Source organism: Homarus americanus, unplaced genomic scaffold (genome assembly GCF_018991925.1).
Source record: "Homarus americanus isolate GMGI-L3 unplaced genomic scaffold, GMGI_Hamer_2.0 scaffold39155, whole genome shotgun sequence".
NCBI lineage: Eukaryota > Metazoa > Arthropoda > Malacostraca > Decapoda > Nephropidae > Homarus > Homarus americanus.
Window position 1 is genome coordinate 11,329,717 of NW_024737042.1, and position 15,720 is coordinate 11,345,436.

At 36.1% G+C, this 15,720-nt stretch overlaps 1 protein-coding gene across 1 annotated transcript in view; it reads right to left on the minus strand.

The window, feature by feature from the left end:
• LOC121872717 (HEAT repeat-containing protein 1-like) overlaps positions 1-15,720 on the minus strand; it is a 78,382-nt gene that overhangs the window by 37,492 nt on the left and 25,170 nt on the right. The window contains exons 14-22 of the mRNA XM_042375727.1: positions 15,586-15,687; positions 13,136-13,392; positions 10,862-11,015; positions 10,172-10,441; positions 9,547-9,782; positions 3,812-4,047; positions 2,663-2,784; positions 2,149-2,277; positions 44-206 (exon numbers count right to left, since the gene is read on the minus strand). Of these exons, the coding sequence (XP_042231661.1) occupies positions 44-206; positions 2,149-2,277; positions 2,663-2,784; positions 3,812-4,047; positions 9,547-9,782; positions 10,172-10,441; positions 10,862-11,015; positions 13,136-13,392; positions 15,586-15,687 (1,669 nt within the window). The remainder of the gene's footprint in view (positions 1-43; positions 207-2,148; positions 2,278-2,662; positions 2,785-3,811; positions 4,048-9,546; positions 9,783-10,171; positions 10,442-10,861; positions 11,016-13,135; positions 13,393-15,585; positions 15,688-15,720) is intronic.

Sequence of the window (15,720 nt, forward strand, 5' to 3'; positions counted from 1 at the left end):
CAATTTTGCAGCCTTTGTAATAAAGCTTATTTTATTAACATACCCATAAGAGCTAAAATGATCCATAAGTTTTTTCCAGCATCAATGGTGGAGGTGAGCTGTGTGAAGAGAGACAGGCGGCGATGCTCTGGAAGGTCAGGCAGGGCATCCACAAACACCTGACACACTTGTGCCAGCTTTACCACAAGATTTTTTTTTTCCTCACACTAGGAAGAGTACAGGTAAATTACAGTACAGTATATTTATATAATTACACAAAAAAATATTAAAATTGCAGGAACATCAATTATACAAGAGGACAGAGAGAAAGGTGGTGTACAGGCATTCCCCGCGTTATGGAAGGGTTGCGTCCCTGGAAAATTGACCGTATCGCGAAATTCCGTAACGCGAAACCTATTTTCCCATTGACTTTCATTATAAAACTGGAGATGCATTCCTTAGGAATTTTTTTCGGACCCAAAAAGTAATTCAAGCACTTTCATGAATTAAAATAAGCATTTAAAACACATACAATACAGTACAGTACATTAAATAATTTATGATATACAGTGGGGTATGCTATAACGAACAGATCCTACTACGAATATTCCTATAACGAACGGTTTTACCTATAAAATTGAGAATGCTATAACGAACGCAACTCCTACAACGAACGCGGATGAATACGGGACTATTTCGCCTGGCTCATGAATATTGTTGTACCGCGACCCACAACAAGAGCGTCAGGCGCCATCTTTGTCTCATTGTGTAGCCAGTGCACCACTGTTATTGTTGAAATTTCGTCTTTTGATGTGGAAATTCGCGTTATTTGTATAACTATTTTGTTATACAAGTATACAATTGTAACAATGAATCGTCCAAAGCGAGTGAGAAAGCTAATAACCCTTGAAACTAAGAAAGAAATTATAAAGAAACGTGAGAATGGAAGAAGCATTGCAAAACTTAGTGATGTATGGGATGGCTAAATCGACTATATGTACGATTTTGAAGAATAAAGAGGAGTTAAAAACTGTGCAAGTGGCTAAGGGAATCTTTAGACTTAGCAAAGCAAGGTGTAATGTGATTGAAGAGATGGAAAATTTACTCTTAGTGTGGATAAAGGAGAAAGAAATGGCAGGTGGTAACATTAGTGAAGCTATAATTTGTGAGAAGGCTAAACAATTGTTTGAGGACCTTAAAGCCAAGACTCCCAGTGGAAGTGATAGTGCTGTGCCAGTGTTTAGGGGTACCTGCATGCTGAATAACACTAAGGTAAGATAAAGTACCGTATTTTTTACATTTTCCACAGAATTTTTTCAGTGTTAAGTGGTTGTATTTGGGGGCCTGGAACGGATTAATCCTATAACGAACGAATGCTATAATGAACGAGGTTCTGGAACCAATTGCGTTCGTTATAGCATACCCCACTGTACCTTCTTAAAACATCAAGTTTAATATCCAATGTAATGCCTTTGTGGCTTCTTTTTGCACTACTGCGGTCAATTCTACTTGATGGCCTCTTTCCAGTCATCTTGAATAAAGGTAATGCACTGTACTGTACTTACTGTATGTTTGTAAAAGTTAAATCCAACTGCTGGGGCGAGAAACATGCGCGCACACTGGATGTAAACTATGGACTGACTCCGCATGGCAATGCCACGCTTGGCGGTAGCAAACACCAAGAAATCCACACCAAACAAATTATAATTTTTAACCAAAAATTTTAATTTTATATAGTGATTTTTCTAAATTGTTAAAATTTACCCCAATTTCCGTAAGGGTGGATTTACGGGCCGTATCGTGAAATTATTGGTCATAATTTACAAATTCCGTAAGTGCGAAATTCCGCAACCCGGGGTTCCGTAATGCGGGGGATGCCTGTAATATGAAGTGAGGGATAAAAAGCGAAAAGTAGATAAAGAAAAATGAACAAGTTGATTTCATTAATGTACTTTAACGAAGACTGGCTCCACAAAATTTTTAAGTCAGTAGTAACTATTACAGTACAAACATGATCATTTAACCACCATCTAGTCAATAAATGATGTAATCCAATGCAGAGAGACTTGAGGTATCTTCATGGAGCATCGAGTACTTATGAAGGAAAAAATCATCAAATTCATTCATATTATAATTCTAAGTTTAATATACAACATACTGAATATTTACTTGAATTAGTGTTGGTACAATGCTCTGGATTGTCTGGTGAATAACTTGGAAGGAGTAGGAATCATCACGTCTTAGTAGAGATGTTCCCATGAATGTGAAGATGGACATCATATTATGCATCACCACATCCTGTAACAAGAAACATCACAGTTACTAAGCATACACCTTCACTATCAGAATTCTAATTAACATTTTCAGTTTATGGCCATAAATAAAATTTAGTGTGAATCTTACTAGTTCATTTCTCACCTAAAAACTGTCAAATCTGACAAATTATCGAAGGGATTAACTAAGCTACAGACAAACAATGGAGACATGACCTCAGCTACAGCACTCACAAACAAAGTACACTGGATGAAGCTCACACAGACACACCCCTCTGCTGACCAGAGGTTAACACAGGTAGACTGGATGAGTCAATTAACATTCTAATAGGTCAACTTTTCCACCTTGTATTAGATCCAGATATAAATTTTCAATTAATTTACGACCATAAAACAAAAGAGAAACTTACCGGTGAAATTTTTGCTGCGAATGCAAGGATAAGCATTGCACGCCGGTGTGTATCTGGACTCACAGAAGAACGAATACACTGGACAATCAATTCAATGTTCAATTGAACTTCTTTACTCACATCTGAAGAATACAAATTTTGTATGAGTTATAACAAGTCTGGCAGATATATGTACTATTTCTAATAACAGTACAATGTATTGCACATGATGAACATCAATTATATAGATTTGTCAGTGATGTTAATTATTACAGTATACAGTACAGTATACATATAAGAAACTTGAAAAACTGAAATGGTCATTCATGCCATGCTTCAGTGAGGCAACCTGTCAATTTAAGTTCTGCAGTTGATACTTTGCAAAAGGAAGTTCACACTTACCGTACATAAATTTTTTTTAGCATTTTTTTTTAAACCACCGTGAACCCAAAATAATAATAATTATATTAACTAGTATTCATAATAAATACTTAATTACTGCTAATTTTTCTACAAAGATACTGTATTAAAAAGAGCAAAAGCCAAAAATTTGGTTAAACTAATCTAGAATACATGACTAATAGTCCATTCACTATTTTTCTGTAAGATTTTACACAAAATTCTTTTGATCTCTTTAGAGAAGAATTGTACAGTATTTCCATCTCCCTTTCATATCTCTATTACAACTCAGGATTCATTAAAGTTTTCTTGATAATATTTACAAAATTAAGTTTTTTCTCTGTCTATGACAATATGGAAAATTATTTTTTTTAGCCACTGGGGATGTAAAATCGATGACTTTTACTCTTTAATTTTGCTTTCCTATGCACACAAACCCTTTCTTGCTATGATGCAGGGTGCCTAGACAGGTGCTGTTCTCCAAGTCTCTTACAATTTAAAGAAGCTGAAGGGTTTTTCACCCCCTGGGCAAAATGCTGCCCCACTGAAAGGTTGATCCACTATCAACAAGCAAACCTGTTAATGTACTGGTATTTATATCCTTGTTGTGACATGACTTGTGGATTTTGTTAATAGCTGTGTGTAGTAAATCCAAATGGAGGTGTTCATAAGTAGCAGAATTTAACCAACTGTACTGTACTTCATGAATTTGTAGTCTAAGGTAGAATTTGTAGTCTAAGGTATCAATTAAGAATATTACTGAATATTTACCCTCTCCCAATTCTTCTACAGACTTCTGCAGCAGATGCAGCAGTGCAGACAGAATCTGTTGTTGTACCACATCAGTAATGACAGTGTCAAGGGTTAGAGTGTACAGGAGACACTGACACAAAGGGCCAACCAGCAACCAGGGTCTTCCTAATGAGGCCATCACACCAATTGTTTCTAACATTAGGCCAAGTTTCCTCCAAACAAGAAGTTTGTTACTATGGCTCTCTTGTTCCTTTCTGTAAACAAATATATAAATAATATATATAATGTTGGTACAACAATTCTCCTGTACATCTTCATCCTTACCTCCTTTGAGAGGAAGAGACCCACATCAAAAGAGGCACAAAGATGGAGATGTGCCAGGGAATCTGAGTGTCATTATTATTTCGGAGTGAAGCAAAGGCTAAAGGTAGATGTGAGATGAAGGAGCAAACTAAGTGACCCAAGTGACAGAGTAAAGCATATATATCAGGTGAATTAGGATGCAGAAAATAAAAACAAGGTAAAAACAAGATATGGAAAAGAAAGACAGTAAGAGAGTGTATAAATCACATGTGTAAGGTAGGAGAGAGATGATAAAATGATGAGTATGGAAGGAGGGGATGAAGGATGCACTGGAAGTGAGGTAGATAAGCCTCCTGGAAGCAGCAGCGAGTGTAAATGATGAGAGAGCATTGTGATGAATGCTTTCATGGGATATGATGCCCTGTTGATGGGTTATGCCTGGTTGCATGAAGTGACAGGTAAACCAGGAAAACATGTGGGGCCTTGTGGATAGGGACTACCAAACATATCTAATACTGTAGTAAGCATGAATAACAATATATATATATATATATATATATATATATATATATATATATATATATATATATATATACACAGTCAACCCTCACTTTACGCGGTTAATATAACCCACAGAGTACCGTGGAAAGTGAGAAACGCGTAAAGTGAACAACATAACATATGGGAATAAATGAAATAGAGACCGGCTGATCCCCAAACTCCACTTTTTCCGACACAATACCTATGTTCTAGTAAAAATAACATCTTAATTTTATGATGGTACATGCACACAATTAATACTTAAGAGAAATAGAGAATTACAGTCGTCAAGTTAATGTCCATTCAAATAATGGACTCAACTCCCTCCCCCTCTTCTCACACTACACTCGCTGGCTCTTCCCTCTCTGACCAGGAATATTTTGAATATAAATGTCATATATTTTGCACAAAAGATAACATATTTACTCAGAGTAAACAAAATACTTACATTAGATCTAAAATTTGTATGTCTAATGCAAAATCTATGATGTTTATATTCAAAAAGATCATCAAATTGTAAGAATTCCAGCAATGTAAATTATATTCTGGCCGGATAATTTGTATGAATTTTATGAGCTAAAACAAATATCTTCAGTTAATAAAAAAAATATATTCTTCACGACACTATCTGTCAATCAAAGTACCCCACCTTGCCTCCCCCCCTCTTCCAACCGCGCCAGATGGTCGGTCGGTCCCAACCCTCCCCCCCACCTTCCCTCCCTACCAGAGAAATGTTGGGTGAAAAGACTCGATTTTGACTTTTAGTAATAAATAATACCTCAGACTAAAGTTAGGATAATATAATTGACATTGCTAGATTCCTTGTAAGACCAGGAATATTTTGAATATAAATGTCATATATTTTGCACAAAAGATAACATATTCACTCACAGTAAACAAAATAATTACATTAGATCTAAAATTTGTATGTCCAATGCAAAATCTATGATGTTTATATTCAAAATGATCATCAAATTGTAAGAATTCCAGCAATGTAAATTATATTCTGGCCGGGTAACGTTTTACCAAATCCGGCTTCGAAACACGAGGATCCATATATATTTCATTCGCCCAATAAAGCACGCGGACTTCTACATACCACCTACGTGGTACGGGTGGTCCCCATTAGAGGTTCACGGCGCTATAAGCTCGTTGAACAGGCTTTGTGTGAAATATAACAAAGTCTAGGACTGCTTTTGTATCCTGGTGGTCCAGCGGTTAGCGTTCCCCGGTCACAGTCATAGGCTTGTGGGCCGTGGGTTCGAATCCTGGCGGGTTGAGGTGTTGATTGTGTATATATATATATATATATATATATATATATATATATATATATATATATATATATATATATATATATATATATATATATATATATATATATATATATATATATATATATATATATATATACTGTATGAGGGTTTACTCTACAAAAGAACTACAGAAATCAGTTATCTGGGAGCCTTAGAAAACTGGCACCATATCATTTAAGTCTAACACAACAGCAGGAAAGAGACTGCAGGGTCACAGAAACATGAGAGAAGGGTCCAATCAGAGAATGCCTTGGAGCCCTGATAAGATAATTAGTAGTGAACCATGCAATTCCAGGCTGTGGGCAACTATTAACCCCAAAGGAAGTGAAGCTAGGCATTAGAGAACATATGGGAGACACTGGATTGTTCTCAAATCAGGTTTATTGATGATTTTTATTTGAAAGAGGTCTGGCTGGAAGCAACAAATTACCTTGCCCAAATACCCTCTGTAGTTTGAAAATATAGACATTTAAAGAGGGTCCAAGTATTTGCATTGAAATATACCAGCTTCAAGATTTTGTCTTTTATTTCTCCAATGTGGGTTTTTACTTAATTTACCAGTATGAACCAATACAATTTAAGAATACTGTACAGTGGTCCCTCGGTTAACGAACGGTTCGATTAACGAAATTTTGGTTAACAAATTAGCTCCCATAAGGATTTTCAGTTCGATTAACGAACAAAACTTTGATTAACGAAATCCTTACGACAAACAAGTTTTGTTGTGTGCATCAGCTGATCGGCTAGTCCGCCAATACAATAATTGGTTCTATTACATACTCTTTCCAGTGAAGTAAATATCAAGAAAGTTGGTCTCTTGAATATTTCTGCATTTTTTATATTAAAATTATTGGTCATTCTGAAATTTAGTTAACATATTGATAATATACAGTACAGAAATTATTATGAAACATGAAGAAGGCATTAGAACCAATGCACTCTGTAAAGACTGCCTCTACAATCAGCTGTTTGATATGTAAACAAAGCTGCTGGTAATACGACATACACACCTCAAAGTAAGTTAAAATACAATATTCTATTGTTTTTTATTTATTATTGTACAGTATACTGTACAGTACAGTACTGTATTTAGTACAGGTGCTCCTCTACTTAAGAACGTTCAACTTACAAACTTTTAGAGGTACAAACATCATCACTGAGAGGGGTTACCTGCCAGAACAGGTGTTTAATGTGGATGAGACTGGATTATTTTGAAGAAAGTTCCAGATAGAATAAACATTACCTGAGAGGAGAAGAGTGAGCCAGGTTTTAAGGCTGTATTAAAGGGTATAGCTGCACTAAATATCCATAATCTTTTCATTTTTTACAATACCCGGTATGTTTGGTATATACAAGAGTATAAAGTTGGACTTACAAACAATTGAACTTACAAACAAGCCTAAGGAACGTAACTCATTCGTAAGTAGAGGAGCACCTGTATATATTTAATGTTTTGTTAATTCTATTCCTGGTATACAGCACTTTGTATGTACTTTTTCTGTGAGTTGGAACCCATTACCCAATACCCCATTGAAATAATAGATTCGGTTAACGAACGACTCTGTGGAACAAATTGTGTTCGTTAACCGAGGGACCACTGTACTGTATATGAAAATAAACTGACATACTGCAGGCATAATAAAAGCTGTGGTTTTATGAACAATATAAACATTACCATTTATGAAGACAGATGAAATCAACTAACCAAACCATACGTACCTCGACTCATTTTGTTTGTTAACTACATAGATTTACAGTCTTCATTATTCTGTCACAGTGAATTGTTGTTTGCAAGTAGTGTTACCAATTGTATATACCTGTACAGTAAGATCTCAAATTTTGCACGATTTCATTTCGCACAATTTTATTTCGCGAGCACTACCTAATGTAACCAAGTCTTATATTTGGCGTAAAATATCGTGAGTTTCGGAGAGATCCAACCAGCTGAATGCTGGCCACCATCTTGAATGACGTCACAGCCCTCATACCAGTTACAGTCATTTCTGCTACAACGCGTGTTTTGTCAACGTGAATTGGTTGTAACGCGATTGATAAATAGGGGAACGCTGTTTGTAAAATGCGAACTTTTGCAAACGCATGTTGGCTATAGCGCGATTCGATCCTCAATGTTTTGATTCCATCCTCAACGTTTTACGCGCGGTGCGGGATTATGCAATGTTTACAGTTCACGTTCGACATCACATGTTCAATTGATTCGTGTCTTTTTGTTTGTGAAGTATTTTTTGAGAGGTACTCTGTAAATTTTTTTATTTTTTTGGCAAATTTAGCAGTTACCTATAAATAATGTATGAAAAAATAAGTAAAAAGAATGTTTTGCAGTGAGGACTATTAACGGTTTACACCAGCGCTCTCTGTTTACATCACGTGATCAGTTGAATCGTGCAGTTTCTGTCGATTAGTCCGTGATTTTCACCATTTTCTCCAATTTTGTTGTGTTAGCAATGAATATGGAAAGACAAGGTAAGAAGAATGTTTCCAAGAAGCTTTCTGGTAATCGAATTGCCGGTGGTGAACGTAAAGGGTGTGTACAAGAACGCAACTATCGCACTGCAGCCTGCGCCATCCTAGCGACCGCCCGAGCTGCTATTGTGTGCTTTTTTGGGTGGTGCTACCACCTGTCAAGTCAAGATAATGGCCTCTACCTCTACTGGGGGTCCTACTGGTGCTGGTGGGGGTGGGACAGACCCACCTATGTAGCCAAATAAGGAGAATGAGAAGCGGGAATATCATAAGGGAGTTAAGTTTGCCAAGTACTCGATGCAGGATAAGCAGCGTGTGATTAAGTTACTTGAGAAAAGCCTAAAAACTAGTTTCCAGAAAGCACAATCAGGTCAATAAAGGCAGAATTTGTATCATTTGGAGGTTATAAATGGGAAAATCAAAGGTTGATGTAAAATGGCCAGTCTATATTGTTATTTTTCCCATTAGTTTATTTATTTTCATTTGGCGAATTTGAATTTGGCGCAATTTTTCCAATCTATATTACTCACGAAATACAAGATCTTACTGTATATAAAAAACTACTACCTCTTAATAAGCATACAACACCAAACTGAACCATAATTTACTCCAAGAATTTCAATATAGAAGAGCTTCATGGATTCAAAGGGGGCATAATGGGGGACATTGACTTTATTCAGACAACTAGAATACTGATTTTACAAGCCATATTTTTTTTTTGGGGGGGAGGGGGTAATAGCCCACCCAGGCACAGGTCATCAACCCACAACGGGGCCTAGAGGGCAAAAAAAATAGGGGTAAAAATAAATTAAAAATAGAAAAGAAAAAGATTATATTAATCTACACCACAAAAATGCCGGAAAACCAGCTTTTTGAAGTGAGACAGATTGTATGAGTATGGAAACACAAGAAGGCAGAGCATTCCACTGTTTGGCTGTGTGAGGAGAGAAAGATGTACTATAACAGGTCATTCCAGTGTGACCGACATCCACAGAGAAACGGTGGGCACCGCGGGCAAGAGGAATGTTACGAGCCCATTGGATATCCAACGTCATACTGTCTTATGCGTAACCCATCAGACATAAGTTGCCTTCAAATATGGATACAACTTACTGTCTTTTTCTTTTGGCTTGAGCTGCTTTTATGGATGTCACTTTATCAGACAAATGTAATGCCTCAATCTGCTTGATGATAACTGCAGCATCCAAGCTCACTTTTCTGAGACCCTTACGGAGGTGGGTTGCTTCACTGGGATCTTCTGACTCCACAACATGACTGATGAGGATACTCCAAAGTTGAGAATGAACCTCCTCTTTCCTGATGCTGGAGAAAAATTTGCTACTCATCACCTGGAAATGTAAAACAAATGACTAGTACTATAGGGTAACAAACAAGAGAGTTGATGCTAGGCAGTATCTACAGTAATATATTATGCAGCAGTCAAACTATAATACTGTACAACTCATATTAATAACATCATACAATCAAATGTAAATAAAATTTAACAGATTCCCTAATATATTACAGGAGAGCAAATATAGAAAACAGAATTCTAAAAAACTGTAGACATATTAAGTAAGATACAGAGGAAATTTTTGAAGAGCCAATGGGAGGTGAATTAGTATGTTTGAGTAAAGCCATTACAGGTTTTAATGTTTTAAAAATGGTAGTAACCTAAATCTAATTACTTCAGGATTTAGTAAAATAATTAATAACCACAACAAACACCACTACTTACCTGATCCATCAAGACACTCTGAGGTGAAACAAAACCTTCAAGGACTAAATCATCATTGAGATCTAAGACCCGTCTAGAACAGGTGATGGCCTTATGGAAGAGCTCCCATCCATCCTTACTCTCTAACACTTCACAAGTTTCGGGTGTAAAGTGAAGTAAAATGTAGTAGAGTGAATATGATGTGGGAACATCAAGCTTGGAATCTTCTTTCAGACTAGAAACCATTTTCAGAATGCTGTTGGCAAGAGGAAGTAGTTCTCTCAGCACAGCCTGAAATAAGAAATCAAAATGCTGTATTGAGAAAACACTGTACAAGAGAACATCACAGTGAGGTAACACACATCAGAGCAAAAACAGTAAAACATTCATACAATGTGATCCCTCTCCACAGTATTAGGCTTTTTGGTGAAAATTTGGTTCATCTACTTATTCAATTCGGTTAATAGGATGAACTCTGGTTGGAGTCTCTATGCATGGATATTAAAATCTTCATCAGGTTTCATACAATACTCGCTGATTTACCCAGTGCTTATCCAGCCATTTCTTGAAAGTCAACATATTAAATATTCTCCATCACATTTGACAAGTATATCCGTAATATCACCTCACAACTGCAACAACCAATGGACAATAAATGGAAAGAAAAGAATATGCATAAATTCTGACCAAAAAATAATAATATCAACTTACAGTACTTGTCACATGACTGAGAGCAAACAGTAGAGATGCTTTCATATGCATTGGTACCTTCTCCAACACTACCACTCCAATCAGAGCTTGAGCCACCTGCTGACTATTTGATTTTGGCTTGTTGTCAAACTGTGCCAGCAATGATGAAACATGACTGAAAGGGATAAGTTCAGAAATAACATTTGTGGTACAGTACAGTATTGGTCATCTATTTAATAAATGTATTACTAATAAGACACCAGAAGGCACTACTTACCCACAAAAGTACAGGGTACCAATCTTCAAATAAATTGTATACTGTAGTTTTCAAGGTGTGAATTTACATTATTTTACGAGTGAGTTACGATAAATGTTCAAGCTATGTTTACAGAATCAGCTACTTTTTGTTTTATCTTGACATTATTCTTCTCAAACCTTACTGTAGCTCATATCATTTACAAACTTTATTACAGTTTATAACAATCAGTCAAAAGTGCCATTCCCACAGTCCTCCCCTCTAAATATTTTAAAGCCTTTTTTACCCATCATTCAAGATTTAGCATATCTTTGGGTACCCAGTTTTTAATTTAATTCATCCATCCCAGTCTCTGCCTACCCCTGGCAATCCTACCCTCAACTTTGGCCATTAATATTTCTGCTATTTCAAAGGCCTCTAACCTATTTCTGGTGACTGCTGAAAGTGTCAACGCTTTGTCCCATACAACATTTCTCGCCATATATAACATTTCAGTTAGGGATGCACCGAAACCAAATTCTGCTCGGAACCTCGATTTTTATGAAGTTCCAGTTCCGGCCAGAACTTCGGTAAAATAACTGGCCAGATCCGTAACTTTTTATAATGGGTAATGGTTACCGTTTCATATATTAAAATTAAATTCACTGTTAACGCTTCTTATTTCTAATGGATAATAAAGCATAAAAAAGTACTCAATTGGAAATGAATACACACCTGATGTATTTAATATATAGAAAATCAAAATATGTATAATTACTGTATATACAGGCATCCCCGGCGTTACGGAACCCCGGGTTGCGGAATTTCGCTCTTACGTAATTTGTAAATTATGACCAATAATTTCGCGATACAGCCCGTAAATCCGCCCTTACGGAAATTGGGGTAAATTTTAACAATAAAAAAAAAATCACTATACTACAGGTATAAAATTAAAAAATTTTGTTAAAAATTATAATTTGTTTGGTGTGAATTTCTTGGTGTTTGCTACCGCCAAGCGTGGCATTGCCATGCGGAGTCACTCCATTGTTTACATCCAGTGTGCGCGCATGTTTCTCGCCCCAGCAGTTGGATTTAACTTTTACAAACAGACAGTAAGTACAGTACAGTGCATTACCCTTATTCAAGATGACTGGAAAGGGGCCATCAAGTAGAAGTGACTGCAGTAGTGCAAAAAGGAGCCACAAAGGCATTACATTGGATATTAAACTTGATGTTTTAAGAAGGTATATCATAAATTATTTAATGTACTGTACTGTATTGTATGTGTTTATAAATGTTTATTTTCATTCATAAAAGTGCTTGAATTACTTTTTTGGGGTCAAAAAAATTCCTGAGGAACACATCTCCAGTTTTATAATGGAAGTCAATGGGAAAATAGGTTTCGCGTTACGGAATTTCGCGATACGGTTTTCCAGGGACGCAACCCTTCCGTAACGCGGGGGATGCCTATATAATGATGATAAATTTCTGAAGTCCAATGTGAAAAATGAGAGAAAACACCAAGCCTGAGAATCTGATACACAGTATATTACCTTCAATAAATTATAACTCCCTAAGTTCCGGTTCTGGCCATAACTTGATACAGTATTGTACTGTAGTGTGGTTTTGGTGCATCCCTAATTTCAGCATCCCTTTTTCTCAAGTTAAGTTACCTTCTTATTAGGTCTTTTAGATAACTAAAGGCTGTTTTTCCTTGATATATTCTAATTTTTATGTCTTTTGCACATTTACCATCCCATTTAATGATACTTCCTAAATACACAAAATTTTCCATGTGTTTAAGTTCCCTGCTGTTTTTTTTTCACTCCAAACAAGAGCAGAGTTGAGGTGTAAGAGGCCCAAGTTTGTGAGGTGCTACTGTATATCCAAACTGCCTCATTGCTCCATCTTTCCACATTTCAAACCCTCTTTTCTTTATTTCTTTTATCAAAATTTGTGATGCACATGAAGTCATATTTTTAAGTACTGTATAGCTCAATCCATTTATCAAATGTAGTATTTTAAGTTACTATAACATAAATCACTTCTAGGCACAGTACCTTCCATCTGCTATGAGTTCATCAGCTTGCATCACTATAGCTTCTAGCAATAGGTAATGGTTGTCCTTAGAAAGCCTACCACCAATCACCCTCACAAGTTTCTTTATACAATCAATGGCACCACTGCGCACCACTGCACTACCATGTGTCAGGGCAGAAATCAGAGCTGGCACAATTGGCTGACTCGTTCCAAGCGCCCAGGCAAGACTGACAGACTGGGAGCCTAAGAGGGCTGATCCCAGACTTAAGGCCCAAGCCTGAAATGAAAATAAGGTGTACTTAAACTCTACACACACACACACAGTCCAAAGCACTGTCCCCCTAAGAATTTCTTTTTGTTTACTTATAAATAATCACATAAGAGTTTATGTTCAGTTGGAATAAAGACAAGGAATACACATACCACAGATGTCTATCAAGACTAACTATGTGCCGTATTAATTCTTTTAGCTATAAATCATATAGGGACATCTTCAAATTAAGTGTAAATATGTAATGGTAAAAAAGCAATCTGAAATGCTAAAGGGGACAGCAAAATAAGCTGAGCAACATAACAAAAAAAAAAAAAAAGGTTTAATTTTAAGAATACTGTGACATCCCACACTGTGTCGCAAGTTATTCTGGAAAATAAATAAATAAGGGAAAGAGGTTTGGGCAAGACAACACTGAATCCCAAAAGAGATATTCAGCATTGCTGGGGAAGGGGAAAGAGCAACATATAGTACACAAGTGGAAAGAATCCAAAGAATTATATTAGATATTGGGAAAAACTTGTATGACAAAAGAAAGACCTGTATAACAGTGAATGGACCACAAATGAAATCCTGAAGACAATGGATAGGCAAAGAAAATTAATATATGGAAGTGAGGTTTACAAATAACTTCACTGACAAATTATTAAGGATTAAAAACATGCCAAAGAAGATTTTTCTTAAAAGGAAATCAAGGAAACAGATGATGACATAACTGCAAGGAAATGTACAGAATGATTAACAAACAATATATTAATCAGAAAAGAGGACATATATGATGTGGGACTATAAAGAATGGACATAATATAATACTGTTTGAGGCAGAAGCAAAATAAAAGTGAACAAAGTAAAGTATGATAATCATGGAGTGGAGGTAATAAACAAATACAGTGGTCCCTCGGTTAACGAGATTTCGGTTTACGATTTACCTTCCATAAGATTCTTAACTTCGGTTAACGAGCAATCCCTCGATTAACGAGTTTTTTACGAGCCGACTTCAACATGTTTTCGCTTGAATTTGGCGGTCCACCAGCTGTAGTATTAGTCCGCCAATACAGGAATCGGTTTTAGGGCTTAAATTCCTTACTATTTTAGTAAATATCAAGAAGTTTATACTATTCAATAATTTTAAAAGTTTAATATTAACTTTTTCAGTCATTTTAACAATTATTGAACATAATTGAAGGTAAAGAAACTAGTTTCTGGCGTGCCATCCAGCCTGTTAACACACCAGACAGGCGTTAGTCTCTCTCTGTTTTCAGTGGAGGTAACATCTTGCTTGAGACTCTCTTCAACTAAACGCTTTTTTCTGTGTTTCCAAGCAAATTATTGGTCATTTTGAAATATATTTTACATATTGACAATATATAATGCAGTGCAGTGTTGATTTAAAGAAAATAATCTTGAAATACACCAAGAGAACTAAAATTTTATGGGTGAAATGGTGCCTTGGGGTGACTTCTCTTCCACCCCAATGCCTTCTCTTCTTCCTTCTCCTCCACCCCCATTCTAATTCCCATCATCATCATCATCATCCAGGAGCCTTCTACATACACACCTCAAAGTAAGTGTGCTTTTCTACCTTTTTTGTTGAATTTAGGCAATTTTCGGTGAGCTGGAACCAATTACCCAAAAACCCATTGAAACAATGGATTCGGTTAACGAGTTTTTCGGTACACGAGCAACCTGCTGGAACGGATTGTGCTCATTAACCGAGGGACCACTGTAGTAAACAAAAGGAAGTGAAGATCAATAACTAATTTTTAAACACATATTGATGTAGCTGTGAACACTATGTAAAATGTTCAAGTTTGTGGTCTTAATCTGCTTTCAACAGAATTTCAAAACAAATGGACAGGAATGGGATCAACAGTTTTATTAAAACATGTAACTATTCACTTCAAATATACGGTATGTATATTTTCCCAATGATTTAAAAATTCACATTTGTGTTGATATATGTATTAGAATAGTTAATGAATTAATTGAGATCACTGATCTTCCAAAAATTATTCACCCAACAGGTAGAGTTGCAGCACAGGTTTAAATACCACCCTATTTCATTTCATGTCTTTGTGCGATAACTTTGGTTACAAGAAATTGTGAACATGTGAAAACTAACAGACAATTGAAAAGGGTCATTACTAGAGCTCTTTGACACATACAGGATAATCATTACAGTATAAGCTTGGTAATTACCTGTAAGGTTTCATCTATTACATTAGAAAAAGTGTGTGATCCATGCCAGCCCCATAAGATGGTCAAGAAATAATATCTTCTTTCAGTAGACCCCAAGCACTCCTGGAGACAAAAAATTTTTAATAAAATTTACTG